This window comes from Schistocerca piceifrons, chromosome 1, assembly GCF_021461385.2.
Source record: "Schistocerca piceifrons isolate TAMUIC-IGC-003096 chromosome 1, iqSchPice1.1, whole genome shotgun sequence".
Taxonomy (NCBI): Eukaryota; Metazoa; Arthropoda; class Insecta; order Orthoptera; family Acrididae; genus Schistocerca; species Schistocerca piceifrons.
Genome location: NC_060138.1, coordinates 1,129,132,100 through 1,129,160,056, shown reverse-complemented (window position 1 = coordinate 1,129,160,056; position 27,957 = coordinate 1,129,132,100). Strand labels below are relative to the sequence as shown.

Below are 27,957 nucleotides of genomic sequence, written 5' to 3'. Positions count from 1 at the left end.
TACCAGTTTTTCCATTCGTCTGTAAAGAATTGTGCCAAGGTAGCTTAGTTGATAAAGCACCTGCCTCGTCAGCAGGGGGACCCGACTTCGATTCCCAGCCATGGCACAAATTTTCACGGGCCACTTCTGTCTGTATACATGAAATCATATCTGTATGAGACCAGTGAAGACTCTGATATTGCGGCATTTCATTTGTATTGTCTCCTTGTTACTATGTAAGTAATCGTGATACTGTTAAAATACCTAAAGCAGAAATTGAACACACATACTAATGGCCCAGCAACCACAATCGCCTTTTTATGACACGTAAACCACGTAGATAACACGCTTGCTCGTTTTTCACACGATGATCTGCCCGCTTATTCCTGTGTAACCACGTAAATAAAGGCGTCACATCAAACTAAATTGCTTCGTATTGTATAGCTTTTGCGGTTTATCTGTGTGGAGGCGAAACATGTACTGATAACGCTGTGCGACGGTCAGCATTACGCGGCAGTTCCTGTGCAGTAGTAAGTTGTTACGGAGAGAGCCAGACTCAGCTCGCCGTTTGCTGAGTTTCTGCACGTCATCGTGTTATCGCACCAACCGCTCGCAATAAAGTCACGCGGAGCTCTTCACAAAAGCTAGTGGTTCGCGAATACTCCAGCCTGGCACAACAGAGAGCAGCATACTCTCCTGCAAACAGCGGGCTCCCTGTGTTGTCTTCTGACGCGACCATCACACAAGACCAAAACAGGCAGTCATGACGGAGGCGCGGAAGATCGTCATCGCCAAGAGGTTCGAGGGAGAGCCGAAAGTAACCGACTTCAGGGTCGAGACGGAACGATTGCCAGCTCTGCAGGATGGACAGATGTTGTGTGAGACGAGGTACATCAGCGTGGACCCCTACCAACGGGTAGCCGCGATACGGCTACCTGTTGGAAGCACCATGGTCGGTTCGCAGGTACCAAGCAGAACTCACTCTAAACAATTTACTTCGAGTAACGGATCTGTCTCTCTCACAAAATGCCTTACTTATTTACGACAAAAAATATATGTACACCCTTATAGGCTAAATACGTACGGCATTTTTGATATATACACATATATATGTTAAACAACTTAGTCTATTTATGTATACATATATATACGCAATTATGTATATATATTATATAGTCTGTGTAAGGATATATATATATATATATATATATATATATATACACCGTAATGCGGGATGAATGATGATGATAAAGACGACGCAACAACACCCAGTCATCTCGGGGCACGTGAAAATCCCTGACTCCACCGGGAATCGAGCCGGGACCCCATGCTCGTGAAGCGAGAATGCTAATGCGAGACCACGAGCTGCGGACATTATATATATAATACACATAGGCTAATTATCTAAAGCAATATACATCCCTATGAACATATACAGTAATGCATTATATATATATAGGCTAAATAAGTAAGGCAATATATATCTATATGAATATATACTGTAAGGGTGTTACAAAAACTTTCAGGAAACATTCCTCACACACAAATAAAGAAAATATGTTATGTGGACATGTGTCCAGAAACGCTTAATTTCCATGTTAGAGCTCATTTTAGTTTCGTCAGTATGTACTGTACTTCCTCGATTCACCGCCAGTTGGCCCAATTGAAGGAAGGTAATGTTGACTTCGGTGCTTGTGTTGACATGCGACTCATTGCTCTACAGTACTAGCATCAAGCACATCAGTACGTAGCATCAACAGGTTAGTGTTAATCACGAACGTGGTTTTGCAGTCAGTGCAATGTTTACAATGCGGAGTTGGCAGATGCCCATTTCATATATGGATTAGCACGGGGCAATAGCCGTGGCGCGGTACGTTTGTATCGAGAACGAAGGTGTCCCGACAGGAAGACGTTCGAAGCAATTGATCGGCGTCTTAGGGAGCACGGAACATTCTAGCCTATGACTCGCGACTGGGGAAGACCTAGAACGACGAGGACCCTGCAATGGACGAGGCAGTTCTTCGTGCAGTTGACGATAACCCTAATGTCAGCGTCAGAGAAGTTGCTGCTGTACAAGATAGCGTTGACCACGTCACTGTATGGAGAGTGCTATGGGAGAACCAGTTGTTTCCGTTCCATGTACAGCGTGTGCAGGCATTATCAGCAGCTGATTGGCCTCCACAGGTACACTTCTGCGAATGGTTCATCCAACAATCACTTGGTGACGTGGCCTCTCTGAGTCAGATATTCTTCCACCTCTGCCAATCTTGAGCTTACCGTTGCCAGTTTACTTCAGTAGTATTCTTTTAAGTCTTTGTTCCATCTGACTGGTGGTCTCCCCTTGGCCTGTTTTTGGTAAATTGTGCTCCATTCTAGTACTTCTTTTGACCACCTGCAATCTTTCCCTACAGCGACATGACCAGCTCACTGCATTTTCAAGTTATTCATTCTTCCCATTACGTCACTGACCTTTGTTATCTGTTCGCTATCAACTGCTTTCTTTTCTGTCTCTCTCTTTGTGTTGCCCAACATCGATCTTTCCATTACTTTTCTGACAATGGACTCATTTAATGTACACATGTCACATCCAAAGTTATTACTACAATAAAAATTGGTCAAAAACTGTTTTCTTCGGTCCAGTCGACGTCTTGGACTTCATAAATGAGAACTATCTTCCATAAGCTTGCTAACCTAATTTAATACCTCGAAATATTTCTGGTTACGCTGTCCCAGGAGAGGAATTTGTGGCGGGTCGCATTAAAGCAGTTAGAAAACTGATGATCAACAAAGAAAAAAAGAGTCCTCTGCAACATTATGCTCCGCACACTATAACAACTGCACCACCAAAACGTTCATGATCGACAATGTCCCAGGGTGCAATACTTGTTTCCATCTCTCGCTGAATGAGGGTTCGTGCGGAATCACTACTCGCAGGGACTTTGGTCTCATCCGACGAGATCACACGACTCCGTTCCCCGCTGGTACAGTTCCTATGCTGTTGGTACTATTGTAAACCGTGCTGGCAATGTGTCACTGGAACCCAACGTACTAACCATCGATCAAAGAAACTATTCGTCATGCAGTCGCCGAGCCAGTGTGGAGCGTTGAGATTGCGTGCCATGCAGTCCTATTAAATATGGTTGCAACTGCACTCGCAGTATGACGTGCGTCCATTGTTGCCCGTGGCACAATGAAGTAGTCACCTGCTGTTGTAGTTGACCCTGATCGACCACATCCTCTCTTTCGGCCAGCAGTGCCTGTGATCCTGAACGCTCCCGATGCACACAAAACAACGCTGTGGGCAGTACCGAGCTCCTGGACCAAACTGGTCACATCTCATTCTTCTTTCAATTTTCCGGTGATTCTTCCTCGTGGGACGTCGTCCATACGTTATCTGCAGGCCATATTGCAATAAATAAGACCATCTCAGCGTACCAAAACTGTTCGGTAATCCACATACACTGCCCATGAGCGTCAGTCCTGATGTTAAGTTTGTCGCTGCCATCATTTCTTTTCCCGTTCTTTCAACAGCCTCGTGACGTCACGTTGACCTCACGCCAACTTTCTGCGCTCTGTTTGGGGTTCGCTTTCAACATCCCGGTCCCGCAATTTCATTGGTTTCCACTAAGTGGTTAATGTGTTACTTTATCTAGTTCATCACTAAGTTTTTCACAGCAGTGTATACCTTCTGTAAATGCAGACAGATTACCGATTCTTAACATTTTATTCGCGCCGCACCTTCGTAGTAAACTCTGCGCATAATAAAAATGTTGGAACGATGAATACCATTGACACGTATGAAAACAGGTCTTCTGACTGGTTTGATGCGGCCCGCCACGAATTCCTCTCCTGTGCCAACCTCTTCATCTCAGAGTAGCGCTTTATTATTTACTAGATTTATTCCAGTCTCTGTCTCCCTACACAATTTTTGTCCCTTACACTTCCCTCTAATACCATGGAAGTGATCCCCTGATGACTTAACAGATGTCCTATCATTCTGTCCCTTCTCCTTGTCACTGTTTTCCGCATATTCCTTTCCTCTTCGATTCTGCACAGAAAGTCCTCATTCCTTACCTGATCAGTCCATCTAATTTTCAACATTCGTCTGTAGCTTCACATCTCTGATGCTTCGATTGTCTTCTATTCCAGTTTTCCCATAGCCTATGTTTCACTAGCAAACAATGCTTTGCTCTAAACGTACATTCTCAGAAATTTCTTCTTCAAATTAATGCCTATGTTTGATACTAGCAGACTTCTCTTGGCCAGTAAAGCCCTTTTTCCAATGCTAGTCTGCTTTTCGTTTCCTCCTTGCTCCGTCCGTCATTGGTTATTTTGCAGCCTAGGAAGTAGAATTCCTTAACTTTATCCACATCATGAGCGTCAGTTCTGATGTTCAGTTTGTCGCTGTTATCATTTCTGCTACTTCTCATCACTTTCATCTTTCTTCGATTTACTCTCAATCCGTATTCTGTACTCGTTGGACTGTTCAGTCCACTCAGGATGGCAATGTGATCGGCGAATCGTGTCATTGATATTCTTTTATCTTGAATTTTTATTCCACTTCTGAATTTTTCTTTTATTCCCATCACTACTTCTCCGATGTACACATTGAACAGTATGTGCGACAGACTACATCCCTGTCTTACACCCTGTTTAATCCGAGCACTTCGTTCTTGGTCGTCCACTCTTATAACTTCCTCTTGTGCATAGTGTATATTTCCCATCTCTCCCCATAGCTTCCCCCTATTCTTCTCACAATGTCGCACATCATGCACCATTTTACATTGTCGAACGCTTTTTCTAGGTTGACAAATCCTACGAACGTGTTTTGATTTTTCTTTGGTCTTGCTTCCATTATCAACTGCAACGTCAGAATTGTCTTTCTGGTGCCCTTACCTTTTCTAAACGCAAACCGAACGTCATCTGCCACATCTTCAATTTTCTTTTCCATTCTTCTGTATATTATTCTCGTCAGCAACTTGAATGCATGAGCTTTTAAGCTGATTGTGCGACAATTCTCACACTTGTCAGCTCTAGCAGCCTTCAGAATCGTGTATTTTTCCGAAAATCACAAGGTATGTCGCCAGACTCATACATTCTACACATCAACGTACATAGTCGTTTTGTCGCCACTTTCTCAATGATTTTAGAAATTCTGATGGAATTTTTCTATCCCCTCCTCCTCCAAAGCTCTCCTAGATTCTGATTCTAATAATGGAGCCCCTATCCTTACTACTCTAATTACGATCAAGTAGTTACTCAACTTAAAATACACTCTAAGACAAATAAAGGAAGATGACGCAACACGAAGGAATTATCCGAATGGGATGGAAACCGGTAGATAAGATGTAGACGTGCAAACTAATAAATCATCACAGTTTCAGAACAACAGGATGATTTATTGAAGAGGAAGAGCTTCACAAATTGAGCAAGTCAGTACTGCGTTGGTCCACCTCTGACCCTTATGCAAGTATTTATTGGGCTTGGTTTTGTTTGGCATGGTTATTGTTTGTTCTCCTGAGGTATATCGTGCCAAATTCGGCCCAAATGGCGTGTTAGATCATCGACATCCCAATATGCCTGCGGGGGTTTACCCATAATGCTCCAAACATTAACAATTGGGGAGAGATTGGACAGTCTCTCTGGCCAAGGTAGGCCTTGGAAAGCACGTGGTATTGGGGCGATATTTATAATGTTTTTGTTTGGGATTCTTTTCTTTTTTCTAAAAAAAAATATTAGTTTCTTGAAGTGAATTGATTTTTCTTGTGCTGTATCGTTTTTATATATTTATAAAAACATCCCTTTGTTTGACGTATCAGATCAACAAATTTCGAGTAGAACCTGCATTAAACATCGAAAATTTCAATTTTACTATAAATACTGTTTACTTTTATGTCACATACGGGGAAGACTATGGAGAAAAAAAAATGTCCCACTGGTTTCATGGTCTAACACTACTGGCTATTAAAATTGCTACACCACGAAGATGACGTGCTACAGACGCGAAATTTAATCGACAGGAAGAAGGTGCTGTGATATCCAAGTGATTAGCTTTTCAGAGCATTCACACAAGGTTGGCGACAGTGGTGACACCTACAACGTGCTGACATGAGGAAAGTTTCCAACCCATTTCTCATACACAAACAGCAGTTGACTGGCGTTGCCTGGTGGAACGTTGTTGTGATGCCTCGTGTAAGGAGGAGAAATGCGCACCATCACGTTGCCGACTTTGATAAACAGTATTTGCCTATAGTAGTTGTTGCATCTCTTTAGAAACAGTGGTAGTTCCAAGGAAACAGTAGTGACAGCTTAGAATTAAATTGCGGTTTTCTGTAACTAACGCCAAGTAATAATTACCACTGACCACCTTAGAGCACGACGAATTAAATCATTGACTAGTTTATAACGCGACAAATTAAAACCTATTTTAGTTAACTAAAGAGCCTGACTCCAAAGAATAACACACAGGTACAAGCCTCACTGTCAAGTGGTTTTTAACGAAACAACAGGCTTCAAGGCGGCCTTCACAATGGGTTAACACAAAAGAATATTTGTGTAGAAACATAGATTTGTTACCACAAGCAACCACCATAACTAAAACATGAGGAATGGCACTTACGCATTGTTTACGTGCAATAGCTACTGTTTTGAATGTTAAAAAACACGACCGACTTGAGGTCACAGCGCTGTTCAAACGCTGACATGAGCATAAACGTAACTCGGCTATCTGATGTAATCAGAGTCCGGGAACAGTGCTGGTAGTACAAAAATTCTCGCCGCTTTCTGGAGGACTCGGCAAAAGAAAACCGTCAACACGTAACTTAGCTCTCTAGCCTAGCTAAAAATAAAATGGTGGCGATAGGATACCAAAGTAAGAGTACTTGACAGTGTCAGCAATTCACTGCAGGCTACACAAGAGTTCGCTCCGCAGAATTCCATAATAGCACACAGCTTCCTGATCTGTTGTTCATTATGCTAGTAGAGCACTTAGAGATACTTTCGTCTATCAGTGGCAAGCCGGGCCATGCCAGCACACAGGCAACAGCCGCCTTCTAGACGCGCTACAGCCACTACCCCAGCGCCTGTCGTCGACGTCCGAGTCATTCGCGGCACCTCGCTGTGATCCAGCATATACCCCAAAGCGCTGCTCCCGAAGCAATGCTCACGAGCCCAAAGAATCTCACACTTGCTTCTCAAGAAACCCCATGACAGGGAAAGTTTCGACAGAACTATTGAATCATCCAAGAACCTAAAAAGCGCAGAAATACCATTGCAAATGAATTTCATGAAAGCAAGCCGGACGGCTCACAAGTCAAGCGATGCTGAGGAAGTTAGATGAGGAAATCAAACACTAAAAGTAATGGATAAGTTCTTCTCCGTGCGCAGCAAAATATCTGACGATGGCTGAAGTGCAGAATATCTTAAATATAGATTGACAATACTAAGAATTGTGTTTTCGAAAAATAATAAATAGTATTTGTTAAAAACAGTCTTGGTTGCAATTTTATTTTTTTATTTTTCAACTACGCGTTTCGCCTAATTTAGGCATCTTTAGGTTATCTACATAGAAAACAGAACAAATACATTTACTTAAGAATCTCGATCGCATTATGCAGACCTGGATAGCAGATCAAATACTGAAAGAACTAATACCTTAATTTGGTATGCCACATATAAATTGGAAGAATAAATAAATAAATGTTTTTTTAATACTGCATATAAATTTAAGTGTTCAGAAGTCCTTTATAAAATTAATTCATGTGTAATTTTGTATGAAAGAAAAATGTGGACGATACACTCATCAGAGTGAGTACAACTTTTGAAATATGGTAATGCAGAAAAATGGATGTACATTAGATTGGTATATCGGATAAGAAATCAAATCGGAGTCAGTAAAACAAGGAAAAAATAAATTTATGACACTACTTAACTAAAAGAAGATATCGATTGATTGGACACTATCTGAAGTATGAAAGAATTACCTGCTTCATAATGGTTGGAAGTTGTGAGGAATGGTTAAAAATTGTGAAGGGAGACCTAGATGGTTCTAATAATATACAGAAGTGGTGAGCAAGAGTTAAAAATTATCGGAGACCACGATGGTTCAAATGGTTGTAGATTGCAGCAAATATGCATCGATTGCACTGGATAGATTAACGTGGAGAGAAGCATGAAAACATATGAAGACTTGAACAAACACAGCATTATTTCTCTGTAAATTATATGATCTCTCACAGTCCCCACCCGCTCTCCCCCCCTGCCGCCAACCTGCGCATAAAACTTTAGGTGGTCTAACAATACCACCACTTGCAATCAGATTAATAATGTTGCTCACGCAGCATATGTTCGCTTTATTGGGCAACAACAAAGTTATTGACTGTGGATGGTATCGTCAGAATGGAAATAATGAAGTCACTGTAAGAAAGTCATTAATATTGGCACTTATCTTGAATGGATTCCCACCTAGATTTCGTCGAAGTTGTTATGGCTCATCTTGTTGATTCTAGGGTGATTCCCCTTTGACTGCTAGAAGGTCCAGATCTGTATTTTAGCAATATTTGAAGACCTAACAAATGAGTTTTTCAGGAAATTCTTAATGATCAAACAATTCCAGATCAGAACAATGGTATGGTAGAAATAATTTTTGTCTTGGTGTTCACGATCCACATTTTTATTAAACTTCTTGTAAATTCACATATACTTCTTCTTAATTGTCACATCGTCAAGAAAACAGTTTTGTGTCAATCTTCATATATTTAATTTCCACTTTAAGCAAACACAAGACCTGACTGTTCTTTTACAAACCGAAATAACAACTCAACTTCTGCAAAGTGAGACAAAGACTACTCTGTGCGCATTCGCGCCAAAACGGTTACAAGTTAGTCAAAGATTATGACAGTCTCACAGAAATGAATACAAACAAGAACAATATCACTGTAATATGTCGATACATCGGAGTACCTATACATTAATAAAACCAAATGTGAATATTGACACAAAAATATGTATGTTACTTCGCAGAAAAGTAGTACGATATTACTGGTATCGAGAACTGCCGTAATGGTCACGTAAATAAAGAACCATTGCAGTGGGAACCCCATTGTCACATTTCCATCTCCCTTGCATTGTACTGACAAACACACTCTCGATTACGCTACTCTACAACGATCAAATGCGTTATAAAGAAAAGTTCTATTGTCGCAAGTACAGATTATTTGTTGATTGTATGCTCAAGAACGCAGCATCCAAATTAACAATGAAGGTTCATACCTTATCTTGAATCACACTATCACAAAATTTCTTGCTATACATTAGGGAAGAAGGAAATATAGGCCGCTGTTGTCAGAAATAGCTGCCTAAAACATTTTCTGGTAGAAATAGGCATGCACTGTATTAAATAATTACTTTTGACCCTTTATTTCGACACAATTAACTAGCGATATTCATGCTCACGCTCAAGAAACAGAGAGAAAAGAAATGAATACAAGTAGGAACAACGGAAAAATGTCAATGATGACTCAATAAATGCTTTTATGACCAATGCTTGAATGACGTAAATTTTGCAAGTAAAGTCCCTGGATGAAAATGGCATTTGTGGAAAATGGCATCCGTTGATAACAAGAAAATATGATATACCTGAGAGTGTGTTACTTAGGAAGAAAATATCTTCGGACTTCCAAAACGTAATAATTGGAAAGTAACGTCTGAGTGTCAAACACAACATTTACGTCGGTAGTATGATGGTGGAAGTACCACTCGTATAGGGGTCAGTCGGCTCCCAGCCGTGTTTTGAAGCGGACATGTGCGGGGCTCTGTACGGCTCTCATCCAGCGGGTCGTTGTTTATGCGCGCAGGTAGTGGTATTGCAGTGTAAATATATCACCTCGAACGACGATGGCGCTTTCTTATAGAAAGGTCACGATTAAATAACGCTCGATTCTCAGGACGTACGACATAAGGCATACGAAGTAGAGAGTTTCCTGCATGAAGTAATGTACGTCGATTCACAGAAACTTATAGATATACATCCTTCGATCGTCTCCAGCACACTTTACCTGAAACTTGTCGGCGAAAGTGCGTGTGAACGACTTCTTCGCCGTTCCTCTTCGCCGTTCCACCGATGGATATCGTTTCCACCACTCGGATGGAAACGTGGATGGAGTAACTGTCTACCATGCAGGACTCGGCGTTCGGAACATACGAATCTTCAAGCTGCCGTTTGAAGTTCCGGCCACGCTTGTCGTAAACGCGCTACGGCCTTACAGAGAAGTACTAAGAGAAGCAGCGACCACGTCTGCACCCCAGCCGTGTAAGGAAGGAGAGCGTCAGCAAATCGGTTAGAGTTCGGACACGAAGATGCGGGAGGTGCCTACTGTTTGCAGTGATCCACAGGATGCGGTCATGTGTTCCCGCAAGCAGAAGTCGCCCAAGCGACGAAAGAAGAGATGGATGTCTGCAGGAAATGATTCGTGAAATGATGACAAGTTGCAGGAGGCTGAGGAAAATCCATCTGCGGCCAGGGCTGTGGACCTCACACCAATGGCTCCTAGTTGGCTGCTGGAAACGTCCGCACAAGGACAAAGCCAAGTTGACGACGCTCACCTCACCGACGCGCCCTCTGGTGATTTTGTCGCTAAGGCATCGGATGAAGTCATGCGTCGCCTAACGTGCCACACCTCCAGCTTGGTGATTGGGCGTCCGAGGTGGAGATGGGAAGAATGAAATCAGACTCGAGCGATAACCAGATGACGCGGCCGGCCGTCAGGCCTTCATCTGCGCCGTGACTCTGCCACGGAAGTGGCGACAAAATGACTATTCACGTTAGAGCGTAGAATGTATGAGTCTGGCGACATACCATCTGACTTTCGGAAAAGCATCATCCACACAATTCCGAAGACGGCAAGAGCTGACAAGTGCGAGAATTGTCGTACAATCAACTTAAAAGCTCGTGCATCCAAGTTGCTGAGAAGAATAATACACAGAAGAATGGAAAAGAAATCTGAAGATGCACTACGTAACGATCAGTTTGGCTTTAGGAAAAGTAAAGGTACGAAAGAGGTAATTCTGACGATGCGGTTGATAACGGAAGCAAGACTAAAGAAAAATCAAGACACGTTCATAGGATTTGTCGACCTGGAAAAAGCGTTCCACAATGTAATATGGTGCAGGATGTTCGAAATTCTGAGAAACTTAATGGTAAGCTATAGGGGGAGGCGGGTCATATACAATACGTACAACAGTCAAGAGGGAATAATAAGAACGGACGACCAAGCAAGAGGTGCTCGTATTAAAAAGGGTGTAACACAAGGATGTAGCCTTTCTCTCCTATTGTTCAATCTGTACATGTAGGAAGCAATGATGGAAATAAAAGAAAAGTTCAGGAATGGAATTAAAATTCAAGGTGAAGGGATATCAATGATACGATTCGATGATGACATTGCTATTATGTGTGAAAGTGAAGAAGAATTACATGATCGGCTGGACGGAATGAACAGTCTAATGAGTACAAAGTATGGATTGAGAGTAAATCGAAGAAAGATGAAGATAATGAGAAGTAGTAGAAATGAGAACAGCGACAAACTTAAAATCAGGATGAAGTTAAGGAATTCTGCTACCTAGGCAGTAAAATAACCAAATGACGGACGGAGCAAGGAGGACAAAAAAGCAGACTCGCTATGGCAGATAAGGCGTTCCTGGCCAAGAGAAGTTTACTAATATCAACTATTAGCCTTAATTTGAAGAAGACATTTCTGAGAATGTACATCTGGAGTAGAGCATTGTATGGTAGTGAAACATGGACTGTGGAAAAACCGCAACAGAGGAGAATCGAAGCATTTCAAATGTGGTACTACAGGCGAATGTTGAAAATTAGGTGGACTGATCAGGTAAGGAGTGAGGAAGTTCTACGCAGAATCGGAGAGGAAAGGAAATTGTGGAACACACGGATAAGGAGAATGGACAGGATGATAGTACATCTGTTAATTCATGAGCGAATGACTTCCATGGTACTAGTGGGAGCTGTAGAGAGCAAAAACTGTAGAGGAAGACAGAGACTGGAACACATGCAGCAAATAATTGAGGGCGTAGGTTGCAAGTAGTACTCGGAGATGAAAAGGTTAGCACAGGAGAGGAATTCGTAGCGGGCCGCATCAAACGAGCCAGAAGACTGATGACAAAAAAAAGTATGATGGTTGAATAATCCCTTGATGTTTTTTTGTATCTCTGTTGTAACACTATCATATCAGGAAAAACTGGAGATACAGATATGGTTATCTCGATTTATATTTGCAGATACTCATTCCGCAACGAATGCTTACAAAGCATTTGATAACAGTATTCTCACTGCTCGTTTCAATGTGTGTCGTCATCGTAAGGAAGTTATTCAAAAGTGTCGTCATTTGCTAGTCTGCCAGGATAGCTTTCAGACGCTCCTATGAATTACTGAATTACCTTAGAATATTCCTGTCACAGTGGTGACACAATTGGCGTTATGTATAAGCTCTTATACGTTTTCAATTTTATCGCCCATACTTTCTTACATTATTTAACTTGCGGATACTTGATGCTTCAGTATGCACCCAGTTAACCGATGTCTCGTTTTAGTCTAGTTGGACCATAAATGTACTTTCTCAGGGCTAGATACAGTATCTTCTTATTACCTATAGGTTTCTTCTATTAACTGAACTGTTCATCGACGTTTTCATTTGCTTACAAGATTATACTCCAGATGAACACTTCCAAAAAGACTTCATAATACAGATTCACATTCCATGCCATTTCCATTCAGAAACTCTTTAAGTGTTATTGGCAGTCTATTTTGTATATTCTCTCCACTTCGGCCACCGTCAGTAATTTTGGTGAGAAAGCAAAAGACCCCATATTTTAATTTTATTACCTCACTTCCCAGTCTGATTCACCCACCGGTCCTACTTTAATTACGCTATTTTCTGCTAGTCTTAAGCCGGATTATCCTAGAAACAGGAATTTTTCTCTGCGTTTTGCGTCGTTTTACATTGCACACTTGTGGTTTCTTAGAAGATGAAATCAGAAGCGCATTGCCTATTTAATTCACACGTGGTGTCTAGGAAGAGTTTTCAAACGAAATGTTATGGTTCAAATCAAATGGCTCTGAGCACTATGGGACTCAACTTCTGAGGTCATCAGTCCCCTAGAACTTAGAACTACTTAAACCTAACTAACCTAATTACATCACACACATCCATGCCCGAGGCAGGATTCGAACCTGCGACCGTAGCGAAAGTGTTATGGCTTTAACCAAAGTGTTAACGTACTGTACAGTATTGATGGATGGTCTGGAAATAAAAGAAAGTCCTGGGTTTTCTGATGGGGAAGCATACAATGGATGATGGAAAAGTGAATTCCTCCAGAATTAGGCAAGGCAAAGAGAAAGATCAATAATATGTTGCTGACAACGTTTAACTTTTTTACAGTTCATGTTCCTAGGCACCGAGACGTCCTTATAGCTTTCTCGTGTCCTTTGTAATCATCCTGCCCACGAACTGAACCTGACTTGTAGCAAATGCTTTAATAGAAAGCATTAGATTTGTCCAGAACCAGTCGGCCTGTCACTCCTGAAGCGTATTGCGCTCTGTGAGGAAACAGTTTCACTATTTTCAGCAGTGAAGGGGGAAGACGCACTCTGCCTGGCGCATTGTGTGCTGAGCTGAGGAAAATTCTTGCATCTAGGAAAACTCGGCTTTAGCTGCTCGTGCAGCACAACGCGCAGCGCGCTAGCCTGCAGTTCAGGGAGGTGGTCCAGACCACAACAGAATTCGCGAGGGGGTTAACGACTATGGCTGGCCACTCAGTGTGTGGTGTTTGGGTTGTTTCTCACGCTCATTTAGGCATCTTCTGGACCGATACCCAACTTCCGCCTCAGAAAATGAGATGCACAAACAGTTGAAATACGGCCGCACGCAGAACAAAGTTTGAACAATTCAGAGACAGGGGGCACAACCGACTTTCCTCCTTCCTGACGGCTGCGTCGACAGGAAGAGTGTTTGTCCGCTAAGTTAAATACACTATCAGACAAAAGAAAGACACTCCACCAACCAATTATGCGAATGGGACGGAAATCGGTAGGTGTGATGTGGGGCCACGGCCTTGCCGCAGTGGATACACCGGTTCCCATGAGATCACCGAAGTTAAGCGCTGTCGAGCGTGGTCGGCGCTTGGATGGGTGACCATCCGGGCCGTCATGCGCTGTTTCCATTTAACGGGGTGCACTCAGCCTCGTGATGCCATTTGAGGAGCTATTCGACTGAATAGTAGCGGCTTCGGTCAAGAATACCATCATAACAACCAGGAGAGCACTGTGCTGACCCCACGCCCCTCCTATCTGCATCCTCCACTGAGGATGACGCGGCGGTCGGATGGTCCCGGTAGGCCACTCGTGGCCTGAAGACGGAGTGAGTGTGATGTACATGTACTGGCAAACAAATTAAAATCTCACAAAAATTGTATTAGCTGTTCAAGACAAAAAATTTCACAAACTGAACTGGTCCACTTGTGGCCCTATTCCAACCAGTTATTCGGCTTATCACTCACTGACAGAGTTGCTGGATGTCCTCCTGAGACACATCATGCCAGATTCTATCCAACTGGTGCGTTAGATCGTCAAAATCCCGAGTAGTTTGGAGAGTCGTGCCCATAATGTTCCCAACGTTCTCAGCTGGGGGAGTGATACGGTGAACTTACTAGCCAAGGCAGTGTTCGGCAAGCAGAAAGACAAGCAGCAGAGACGTGTGCGGTCTGGTCTGGTACCGTTGAAAAGTAAGCCCCGGATAGCTTCTCATGAAGGTCAGAAAAACGGGGTGTAGAATATTATCGACCCAACGCTGCGCTGTAAGTTTGCTATGCATGACAACCAAAGGGGTCTTGGAGTGAAACGGAATAGCACCCCAGGCCATGACTCCTGTTTGTCGCGCCTTATGGCGGGTGACAGTCAGGTTCATGTAACACTGCTGTCTGGGGCGTCTCCAGATACTTCTTCGCTGGTCGTCGGGACATTTGGAAACGGGACTAATTACTGGAGACAGTCCCATGCCAGTCAACGAAATTCCAGGCAGAAAATGCCCGACACCACTACAAATGGGATAGCTAGTGGACAGAGATCATTGGTGAGCTTAGCCACTTTTCTGTGAACCACCACTTAATGGTCCTTGCGGTCAGTGAAGCATCAGTTGCACGGCAGATCGATGATAGTGATGAATCCAGCGCTATGAGAGCCTCTCTGACGATTGCTCGGTCCCCACGTTCTGTTATGTCTCCAGGACGACAGCTTCCCTTTTGAAATTGTGTGCACACGTGGTTCACCCATTCCTGTCAACATCGTCGGATAGTGGCATCGCTCCCATTCAAATGTCGAGCTTTAATACAAGCGACTATTCTGATTCCAGCTACGCGTCCCCTCTCCAATGCTGACATTTTTTTGTTTTTATTTTTATTTTACAGGTCACTATTGCCGGTCATTGTGGCCGAGCGGTTCTAGACGCTTCAGTCCGGAACCGCGCTGCTGCTACGGTCGCAGGATCGAATCCTGCCTCGGGAATGGATGTGTGTGATGCCCTTAGGTTAGTTAGGTTTAAGTAGTTCTAAGTTCTAGGGGACTGATGACCTCAGCAGTTAAGTCCCATAGTGCTCAGAGCCATTTGAACCATTTTGAAAACACTGTTCATCTCTAAACACAGCATAGTTACTACTTGCTCTGTCGAAGCAGATCTCCTGGCGCCATCTGATGGCCAATGACCATGACAAACGAATCAGTAACACTACAAGCCCTCATTATGCATCTTTGATACCCTCATCTCTCTAAAGACGTTGATGGTAATGAATCTTTTTTTTCTGCAGTCTGTCATCTACTATTTTAAAAGCCTACAGTCTTCTTAATCCACACATATTATAGAATATTGATCTATCTCTATGTGTTTTTTCCTCCTCAACCACTTGACCGACTACAGCCAAATTTTATACACATATCCCTTACTGTCAATAGCTGCGAGAGTAATAGGCACCTACCCATCATAGATCAGGAGATATGACGTCAGTAACAACGAAATGTAAAAAACTGCTGCATCATGTATGACGTCTAAATTTATTACTTTTGTATTCGCAGTACATTTCTCAGACTGCAGCCACAGCTGCCGCTAAATTCACATACATAATTATGTCATCGTAGCACACAAAGCTGAGGAAATACGACATTATAAACACTGTTGTGCATGATAAACTGCACATTGTATATGATGTATAAATTTATTACTTCTTTGCTACTGACTCTATTCGAAACACATTTTGCAGACCTACCCACTTATGCTACCGAATGTAGCTACGAATGTGTATCATTACATGACACATATTTCATGAGATACGACGTCATGAATACTGAGAGGCGTGAAAATGTCGTACCGCACATGAAGTTTTAACACAGTTATTCTTCACTACTAAGAATGTCCTAGAGTCAAGTCACCTTAAGAAAATCCCAGACACCTGGCAGCCTCTGTCAGAATCCAACTGCGATGCACGAACGGCTGTCTGTAGAGCTATGTAAACGTAGAGACGTTTACAGAATCGTATGATAAACAAACAAAGCAATTCCGGCAGTCATACAGAAAGCCTATTGTTTCCTAACTTAGTTACTGCACTTACTTCACAAACTCTGGGAGGTTGTAGGGGACATCAAAAGAAATATTTTTCCCGATTGTCATTTTCTCCCATGAGGAGTATTTAAGCCGGCAGAGGAAGATTTCTCAGGCGGCAAATTAATTAAACCAACAAATACTTTTCCATTTTCTTATGACCAAGAGACAACACATTACCACAACCCAATTTCAGTTACAGCAGATTTTCAAAAAAGCCTCCATTGACACTAAACAAAGGTTACACCGTCGGATCATGTTCTGTCTAACAAGGGCAAAAACCCCAGGAGTATCCTGAATTGTTCCTGCTGCTGCTACTATCTGGGCAACTAGATACTCTTCTGATGCAACAGGAGTTGCGTAAACAAGGTTGCACATCTCTCCCCACAAAAAAAGGTCCAGAGGGGACGTATCTGGGGATCGAGCAAGCCATGGTAGAGGACCACCTCTCCAAATCCACGTTTCTAGGAACCGTCGGTCCAGGAATCGACGCACACGACGACTGAAATGTGCAGGCGCCCCGTCATGTTGGAACCACATGCGTTGTCTTGTAGGGAGCGGGACGTCTTCCAGCAATTCTGGCAATGCTCTGGCGAGAAAATTGTAATAATGCCTGCCACTTAATGGCCTAGGTAGCAGATACGGCCCAAGTAAACAGTCCCCATCAACTTCGACCCACACACTAACGAAGAACCGCACTTGATGAGCGCTAGTAACTGTGGCATGTGGGTTATCCTCACTCCAAACAGGCGAATTGTGCATGTTGAAGACTCCATCACACCCGAACATTGCTTCATCGGTAAACAACACAGAGGATGGAAATGTAGGATGCATTTCAAACTGTTCCAGGTACCACTGCGAAAACTGTGCTCTGGGTGGATAATCAACTGGTTCCAGGTTGTGGACACGCTGTAAGTGAAATGGACGTAACAATTGCTCCAAAAGGACTGTTCTCACATTCGCCTGATTCGTCCCCATGTTACGTGCAATTGCACGAGTGCTGATTGTAGGATCCCGCTCCACATGCTGCAAGACAGCTTCCTCACATTGCAGCGTTCTTACCGTGCCCTGTTCAGGGAATCTGCTAAATTACCCGGTCTCATGCAGACGTTGGTACACAGCAGCAAAGGTCGTATGATGTGGGATACGGCGATTAGGATATTGCTGTTGATAAACCCGCTGTGCAACTCGTCCGTTGTGATGCGCTACGTAGAACGCACCAACCATATCAGTGTAATCACGGCAGGTGTATAGTTCCATCAGTAAACAGAGATAATGCGCTACTACACTGATGGACAGCAGTTGCCTACAACTAAAGAGCGTAATACGGCCTCCACCTGTTTAAATAATCCTCATAGGGAAAAATTACATTAGGGAAAAATATTTGTTTTGATGTCCCGTACAACCTCCCAGAGATTGTCGGTTTAAATACTTTTCACCCTGTATATTTGTACACTATGCATATTTTTGAACGATTGTCTCATAGTTTCAAAGGCGTTTTCACGAATTCACGGTAAAGATTTTTTTTTACTGCACTAAAAAGTAAGTTAACCTCTTGTTTCATTTCTAATAGAAAATTGGGGAATTGGCCACCTGCGCGATGTTATTAACGTGATAGCAGCTGGATGATTTAGTTGTTATTATTAGTTGTTACTGCAACTATATCATCTAGTTGTTATTACATTATATTGCTATCGAAGCCATTACAATTTATAACAGACATTACAAATTGCTGTGTCGTCCTCAGCTGACGGTTTTGGGTCTCACGAGTGACAAAATTTCAGCTCTCACGCATCGTGGAGAGCCGCGCACCAGGGTACGCGGCAGGACAATATGTGGTCGGCTTCTGGGGCTGGCGCGACCGCACGGTGGTTACCTTGGCAGATACCGGCAGCGACATCCTGCCGCCGATGCTGGTGCCGGACTACGGGGACCTACCCATGTCGCTATCGCTGGGGGTGTTTGGCATGCCAGGAGCCACCGCCTACTTCGGACTGCTCGACATCTGCGACCCTAAGCCTGGAGAGACCCTGGTCGTCAGTGGCGCAGCAGGCGCTGTAGGGTCCATAGTCGGGCAGATAGCGCGCATCAAGGGCTGCAAGGTCATCGGCATCGCTGGCTCCGACGCAAAGGTAATCCCGCAACTACCCACGCTCACTCGTCCACTGTCTCTCCCTGCCTGAAGGGCGTTTCACGATGAGGGGATTAGAAATTAGATTAGATTAGATTAGTACGTGTTCCATAGATCATGGATGTAACACTTCGTAATGATGTGGCACGTGTCAGGTTAATAAAAGGTGTCAATACAAGATATTACATTACACAAAATATTACTTGACACTCAATATTTTTTGTTGTTGTTGTGGTTGGGAAATTACCCACTTACTATATCTAAAAACTCATCTAAAGAGTAGAAGGAGTTGCCATTAAGAAATTCTTTTAATTTCCTTTTAAATGCTATATGGCTATCTGTTAGACTTTTGATGCTATTAGGTAAGTGACCAAAGACTTTTACAGCAGCCTAATTTACCCCCTTCTGAGCCAAAGTTAGATTTAACCTTGAGTAGTGAAGATCATCCTTTCACCTAGTGTTGTAGCCATGTACACTGCTATTACTTTTGAATTCGTTCGGATTGTTAATTAAAAATTCCACAAGTGAGTATATATATTGTGACGCTACAGTGAAGATCTTTAGCTCTTTTAAATAAGTGTCTGCAGGATGATCTTGGATGAGCTCCAGCAATTATTCTGATTACATGCTTTTGTGCAATGAACACTCTTTTATTCAATGATGAGCTACCCCAGAAAATGATGCCATCGAAAGCAGAGAAGGAAAATAGGCGTGGTAAGCTAATTTACCCAGATGTATATCGCCAAAATTTGCAATGACCCTAATAAGATAAGCAGCTGAACTCAAACGTTTCAGCAGATCCTCAGTGTGTTTTTTCCAGTTCAACCCCTCATCAATGCATATACCTATAAATTTTGAATATTCTTCCTTAGCTACCGATTTCTGGTCGATGTCTATCTTTATTAATGGTGTCATTCCATTTACAGTGAGGAACTGTATATACTGTGTTTTGTCAAAGTTTAATGAGAGCCCATTTGCAGAGAACCACTTAATGATTTTCTGAAAAACATTGTTTACAATTTCACCAGTTAATTTTTGTCTGTTGGGTGTGATAGCTGTACTTGTATCATTGGCAAAAAGTACCAGTTTGGCATCTTTGTGAATATAGAATGGCAAGTCATTAATATATATTAAGAACAGCAGAGGACCCAAGACCGAACCTTGTGCACCGCATTCTTGATTGTTCCCCAGTTTGAGAAATCACCAGTTTTTTGCATATCATGTGAACTGTTTATTTGAAAATTCTGCACTCTTCCAGCTAGGTATGATTTAAACCATTTGAGCACTGTCCCATTCATACCACACTACTTGACCTTATCTAGAAGGATTCCATGATTTACACTATCAAAAGACTTTGATAGATCACAAAAAATTCCAATGGGTGACTTCCGGTTACTCAGAGCATATAATATTTCATTAGTAAAAGTATATATAGCATTTTCCGTTGAAAACCCCTTCTGGAAACCAAACTAACATGTTGTTAAACTTTATTTTTGCAAAGGTGTGAAGCTACTCTACAATACATTACTTTTTCAAGAATTTGGTTTATTTTTTTAATGTTTTGATTGTTGTTTGCTGCCGTTCACAAGTGACATGCCATCTAATTACTGCGCCATGTTACGTTTACACAACATGAAATTGTACATACTCAGAACATTATGCTTATTTGATTCATCTTTATTTTAACAAAATTTAGCCATCTTGCAGCTCTAAAAACTTGTAAACTTAAAACCAATTGGTGTTGTTTTGGTCTCCAGTCCAGAGACTGGTTTGATGCAGGTCTCCATTCTACTCTATCCTCTGCAAGCTTCTTCATCTACCAGTACCTACTACAACCTACATCCTTCTGAAACTGCTTAGTGTATTCATCTCTTGGTCTTCCTCTACGATTTTTTACCCTCCACACTGCCTTCCAATACTAAATTGGTGATCCCTTGATGCCTCAGAACATCTCCTACCAACCGATCCCTTCTTCTAGTCAAGTTGTGCCACAAATTTCTCTTCTCTCCAATTCGATTCAATACCTCCTCATTAGTTATGTGATTTACCCATCTCATCTTCAGCACTCTTCTGTAGCACCACATTTCGAATGCTTCTATTCTCTTCTTGTCTAAACTACACTCCTGGAAATGGAAAAAAGAACACATTGACACCGGTGTGTCAGACCCACCATACTTGCTCCGGACACTGCGAGAGGGCTGTACAAGCAATGATTACACGCACGGCACAGCGGACACACCAGGAACCGCGGTGTTGGCCGTCGAATGGCGCTAGCTGCGCAGCATTTGTGCACCGCCGCCGTCAGTGTCAGCCAGTTTGCCGTGGCATACGGAGCTCCATCGCAGTCTTTAACACTGGTAGCATGCCGCGACAGCGTGGACGTGAACCGTATGTGCAGTTGACGGACTTTGAGCGAGGGCGTATAGTGGGCATGCGGGAGGCCAGGTGGACGTACCGCCGAATTGCTCAACACGTGGGGCGTGAGGTCTCCACAGTACATCGATGTTGTCGCCAGTGGTCGGTGGAAGGAGCACGTGCCCGTCGACCTGGGACCGGACCGCAGCGACGCACGGATGCACGCCAAGACCGTAGGATCCTACGCAGTGCCGTAGGGGACCGCACCGCCACTTCCCAGCAAATTAGGGACACTGTTGCTCCTGGGGTATCGGCGAGGACCATTCGCAACCGTCTCCATGAAGCTGGGCTACGGTCCCGCACACCGTTAGGCCGTCTTCCGCTCACGCCCCAACATCGTGCAGCCCGCCTCCAGTGGTGTCGCGACAGGCGTGAATGGAGGGACGAATGGAGACGTGTCGTCTTCAGCGATGAGAGTCGCTTCTGCCTTGGTGCCAATGATGGTCGTATGGGTGTTTGGCGCCGTGCAGGTGAGCGCCACAATCAGGACTGCATACGACCGAGGCACACAGGGCCAACACCCGGCATCATGGTGTGGGGAGCGATCTCCTACACTGGCCGTACACCACTGGTGATCGTCGAGGGGACACTGAATAGTGCACGGTACATCCAAACCGTCATCGAACCCATCGTTCTACCATTCCTAGACCGGCAAGGGAACTTGCTGTTCCAACAGGACAATGCACGTCCGCATGTATCCCGTGCCACCCAACGTGCTCTAGAAGGTGTAAGTCAACTACCCTGGCCAGCAAGATCTCCGGATCTGTCCCCCATTGAGCATGTTTGGGACTGGATGAAGCGTCGTCTCACGCGGTCTGCACGTCCAGCACGAACGCTGGTCCAACTGAGGCGCCAGGTGGAAATGGCATGGCAAGCCGTTCCACAGGACTACATCCAGCATCTCTACGATCGTCTCCATGGGAGAATAGCAGCCTGCATTGCTGCGAAAGGTGGATATACACTGTACTAGTGCCGACATTGTGCATGCTCTGTTGCCTGTGTCTATGTGCCTGTGGTTCTGTCAGTGTGATCATGTGATGTATCTGACCCCAGGAATGTGTCAATACAGTTTCCCCCTCGTGGGACAATGAATTCACGGTGTTCTTATTTCAATTTCCAGGAGTGTAATTATTGTCCATGTTTCACTTCCATACATGGCTACACTCCATACAAATACTTTTAGAAACCACTTCCTGACACTTAAATCTATACTCGATGTTAACAAATTTCTCTTCCTCATAAATGCTTTCCTTGCCATTGCCAGTCTACATTTTACATCCTCTCTACTTCGACCATCATCAGTTATTTTGCTCCCCAAGTAGCAAAACTCCTTTACTACTTTAAGTGTTTCATTTCCTAATCTAATTCCCTCAGCATCACCAGATTTAATTCAACTACATTCCATTATTCTCGTTTTGCTTTTGTTGATGTCCATCTTATATCCTCCTTTCGAGACACTGTCCATTCCGTTCAGATGCTCTTCCAGGTCCTTTGCTGTCTCTGACAGAATTACAATGTCAGCGGCGAACCTCAAAGTTTTTATTTCTTCTCCACGGATTTTAATTCGAACTCCGAATTTTTCTTTTGATTCCTTTACTGCTTGCTCAATATACAGATGGAATAACATTGGGGATAGACTACAAACCTGTCTCACTCCCTTCTCAACCACTGATTCCTTTCACTCCCTGTATTTGAACCCTCCCACCTTCAGAATTTGAAAGAGAGTATTCCAGTCAACATTGTCAATAGCTTTCTATAAGGCTACAAATGCTATAAACGTAAGTTTGCCTTTTCTTAATCTATCTTCTATGACAAGTCGTAGGGTCAGTATTGCCTCACGTGTTCCAACATTTCTACGGAATCCAAACTGATCTTCTCCGAGGTCGGCTTCTACCAGTTTTTCCGTTCCGCCAATTAAGGTATGGAATACTTAAAATTAAAAAGATGGAAAATAGAACATTAGAAATATGAAAATGTGTTTAGAACGCACTACTGGTGGTGTCCTGCTGGGAGTGTTTCAGAAAGTCATTGAGTCCCTCATTCCTGGACGGCCACCAACTTATCTACAACAGCACGCCATCTTAACTTGAACATCTGAGCAATACTTTGAGCCACACGGTGTGAGTCAGCATCTACTTTAGGATACGTTACAAGACAGCCTATGCTGTCATCTATTTCTACGTTTTTCTCACAATCAAGTAGTAACGTCTTATAACACGTTATATGGACCGATAACCTAAGGAATGAGGAGCACCTCCAGAGAATAGGCAAGGAATTGAATATGTGGAAAACACTGGTGACACGAAGGGGCACTTAAGACACCTAAGGATAACTTACATAGCAGACGGCGCTGTAGAGGGTAAGAACTATAGAGAAAAACAGAAATTGGAATATACCTAGCAAATAAAGTAGGACATAGGTTGCAAGGCTGCTAGGCCTACTCTCTTAAGGGATGCTCTGGATACTTTCCTAGATCATGTTACTTATCTGCATCCCAGTATTAAGTTTATGAAGGAAATTGAAAAGGACGGAAAACTTCTATTTCTAGATGTATTGGTCTAGAGGGGGGTTATGGGACATTAGGACACAGTGTTTATCGTAATCCCAATCGTATGGACCGATATCTTCGTGCATCAAGTTGTCATCCACCAAGCCAACACAAAGGGGTTCTACGTATATTGATAAGAAGAGCTTATGCCATCTCAGTTGTAGTTTGGCTCAAGAACTGGATTATTTAAAAACAGTGCTCGAGCAGAATGTCTATAAAGAGAGATATATCCGTCATGCTCGACGGATTGGACCTCCGTGAGAACCAACATAAGATACAAGCAAATCGGTGGCGTTCCTACCTTTCACGGATAGCATATATTCAAAAATAGAAACAATTTTAAAAAGGTTCGATGTTACAAGTGTATTCCGTCCTTCAGTTAAGCCTAGAGCTCTGGTGGGTTCAGTAAAGGACGATCCGGGTTTGAGGAATCTCGGTGTCTACAAAATTCCCTGCCATTGCGAGAATGTGTGTATTGGACAAAAGACTGACGCGTGAAGCACCATCACCACATGCGTTTATTTCAGCCAGAAAAATATGCGGTTGTGGAAAATTGGCTTATTGGAGAACATAAAATGTTGTGTGATGAGACACAAGTGGTTGCCCTGAGTCGCGTTACCGAAGCTATTGAAATCTGGCTATCTGACAATGTTATACACAAAGATAAGAAGTATCCTTTAAGAAATTTTTGGCACCCTCTTTTGTTTGATATTTAAAAAGAACGGTCTTTGTTTTCATCATCAGAGGATGTCAGCAGAGTTCGATATCGATTTATTGTTTCCGCGAGTTTTCACCACCGGTGCCCTGCTTGCGCTAAAGGGCAGTTACGTTCGCGCACGTGCGGTGGACCTACCAGTGGTGTATAAAACAGCCGCCGCTGCTGTTTCGTTTCAATTTCAGCGAGTTAGCGCGAAGGCTTCCTTAACTCAAGATAGCGGCCTGGTGCCCGCTAAAAAATATTGTGTTGAGATGTCGTCGTCTTCCGTCTGGAGACCAGATATAAATATCATCAATGCAGCCTTGCAGAATGTTAATAATTATAAAACAAACATGTCACTTGATGGATGACATATCTGCTAGAATTAAATACATATATAAGATACACTACTGGCCATTAAAATTGCTACACCACGAAGATGACGTGCTACAGACGCGAAATTTAAACGACAGGAAGAAGATGCTGTGATATGCAAATGATTAGCTTTTCAGAGCATTCACACAAGGTTGGCGCCAGTGACGACACCTACAATGTGCTGACATGAGCTAAGTTTCCAAATGATTTCTCATACACAAAGAGCCGTTGCCCGGCGTTGCCTGGTGAAACGTTGTTGTGATGCCTCGTGTAAGGAGGAGAAATGCGTACCATCACGTTTCCGACTTTGATAAAGGTCGGATTGTAGCCTATCGCGATTGAGGTTTATCGTATCGCGACATTGCTGCTCGCGTTGGTCGAGACCCCACGACTGTTAGCAGAATATGGAATTGGTGGGTTCAGGAGGGTAATACGGAACGCCGTGCTGGATCCCTACGGCCTCGTATCACTATCAGTAGAGATGACAGGCATCTTATCCGCATGGCTGTAACGGATCGTGTAGCCACGTCTCGATCCCTGAGTCAACAGATGGGGACATTTCCAAGACAACAACCATCTGCACGAACAGTTCTACGACGTATGCAGCAGCATGGACTATAATGGTGCATCACAGACAGGAGCGCCTACGATGGTGTATTCAACGACAAACCTGGGTGCATGAATGGTGAAACGTCATTTTCTCGGATGAATCGAGTTTCTGTTTACAGCATCGTGATGGTCGCTTCCGTGTTTGGCGACATCGCGGTGAACGCACATTGGAAGCGTGTATTCGTCATCCCCATACTGGTGTATCACCAAGCGTGATGGTATGGGGTACCATTGGTTACACGTCTCGGTCACCTCTTGTTCGCATTGACGGCACTTTGAACAGTGGACGTTACATTTCAGATGTGTTACGACCCGTGGCTCTACCCTTCAAATGTTTCAAATGGCTCTGAGCACTATGAGACTCAACTGCTGTGGTCATCAGTCCCCTAGAACCTAGATCTACTTAAAACTAACTAACCTAAGAACATCACATATATCCATGCCCGAGGCAGGATTCGAACCTGCGACCGTAGCAGTCGCACGGTTCCGGACTGCGCGCCTGGAACCGCGAGACCACTGCGGCCGTCCTCTACCCTTCATTCGATCCCTGCAAAACCCTACATTTCAGCAAGATAATGCACGACCGCATGTTGTAGGTCCTGCACGGGCCTTTATGGATACAGAAAATGTTCGACTGCCGCCCTGGCTAGCACATGCTCCAGATCTCTCACCAACTGAAAACGTCTGGTCAATGGTGGCCGAGCAACTGGCTCGTCACAACACGCCAGTCACTACTCTTGATGAACTGTGGTATCGTATTGAAGCTGCATGGGCAGTTGTACTTGCACACGCCATCCAAACTGTTTTTGAATCTATGCCTAGGCGTATCAAGGCCGTTAGTACGGCCAGAGGTGGTTGTTCTGAGTATTGATTTCTCAGGATCTACGCACCCAAATTGTGTGAAAATGTATTCACATGTCAGTTCTGGTATATTTGTCCAATGAATACCCGTTTATCATCTGCATTTCTTCTTTGTGGCAATTTTAATGGCCAGTAGTGTAAATAAGATCATAAGGACGGCTGCAGGCGTTTCATTCTGTCATAGTAGTGAACGGCCTTGGGGACCCAAGAGCTCCAGTGAGACGAGTGGACATACAGAATGTTTGTGAATTGAGTTGTACCTTATACTGCGTTTCTGGTCACAGGTGAATTGGCTGAAGGAGGAGCTGGGTTTCGACGAGGCGATCAACTACAAGACGTCGGACGTGGAGAAGGCGGTAGCGGCGGCAGCGCCCTCCGGCGTCGACGCCTACTTCGACAACGTGGGCGGCGCCCTGAGTCAAGCAGTGCTGAGCAACATGCGGCCCCGAGGCCGGGTCTGCCTCTGCGGCAGCATCTCGACGTACAACCAGGAGAGCGTCCCCACGGCGTCCGTAGCCGAGACGCAGGTGCAGGACCGCCAGCTCAGGATGGAATGGATCAAGATGAGCTCCCGGTGGGGACGCCGGGACGTCGCCTTCGCGGAGATGGCACAGTGGATCAGGGAAGGCAAGCTCAAGTACAGGGAGACGGTGACCGACGGGTTCGAGAAGACGCCGCAGGCCTTCGTCGGTCTGATGAAGGGGGAGAACTTTGGCAAGGCGGTCGTTAAAGTGTGACACGGCACCGCTTCTCCAAATGTGAGCTGCCTCAGCTCGCTCTATGCCAACAGCTTAGTGACCGTGAACATTACGAAACACGAAACTTCCTGTAAGATTAAAACTGTGTGCCGGACCGAGACTTGAACTCGGGACCTTTGCCTTTCGCAGGCAAGTGCTCTACCAACTGAGCTACCCAAGCACGACTCACGCCCCGTCCCCACAGGGAGGTAGGAGACGAGGTACTGGCAGAAGTAAAGCTGTGAGAACGGTTCGTGAGCCGTGCTTGGGTAGCTCAGTTCGTAGAGCACTTACCCGCGCAAGGCAAAGGTCCTGAGTTCGAGTCTCGGTCCGGCACACAGTTTTAATCTGCCAGGAAGTTTCAAATAGCGCACACTCCGCTGCAGAGTGAAAATCTCATCCCTGAAACATCCCACAGGCTGTGGCTAAGCCATGTCTCCGCAATATCCTTTCTTTCAGGAGCGCCAGTTTTTCAAAGTTCGCAGGAGAGCTTCTGTAAAGTTTGGAAGGTAGGAGACGAGGTACTGGCAGAAGTAAAGCTGTGAGGACGGGGCGTGAGTCGTGCTTGGGTAGCTCAGTTGGTAGAGCACTTACCGCCGCAAGGCTAAGGTCCTGAGTTCGAGTCTCGGTCCGTCAAGCAGTTTTAATCTGCCAGGAAGTTTCATATAAGCGCACACTCCGGTGCAGAGTGAAAATCTCATTCTGATTACGAGACACGTTTAGTGCATCGAAAGTGCACTGATCGGAAAAACTGTGTCTGACAAATGAAAGCTGGGCCTTTTCTCTGACGTACCACAAGGCATGATGAATATACAGTACCACAGTCGCTGATATGCGGTAGGGATCTGATGTTGAGCGGAAAGATACCGAGCCATAATAAATTTATTAACGGTTCTAAAAACTCTAATGAACTAATTTTCAAAGCAAAAATCCAAGAATAGAATTGA

At 44.0% G+C, this 27,957-nt stretch overlaps 1 protein-coding gene across 1 annotated transcript; it reads left to right on the top strand.

Annotated features, from left to right (window-relative positions):
- The first annotated feature begins 742 nt into the window (after positions 1–742).
- LOC124778297 (prostaglandin reductase 1-like) lies at positions 743–27,010 on the top strand. Its single transcript, XM_047253633.1, has 3 exons — positions 743–895; positions 18,422–18,769; positions 26,558–27,010. The coding sequence occupies exons 1-3, from the start codon at positions 743–745 to the stop codon at positions 27,008–27,010; spliced, it is 954 nt and encodes a 317-aa protein (XP_047109589.1).
- The last annotated feature ends 947 nt before the right edge of the window (positions 27,011–27,957 follow it).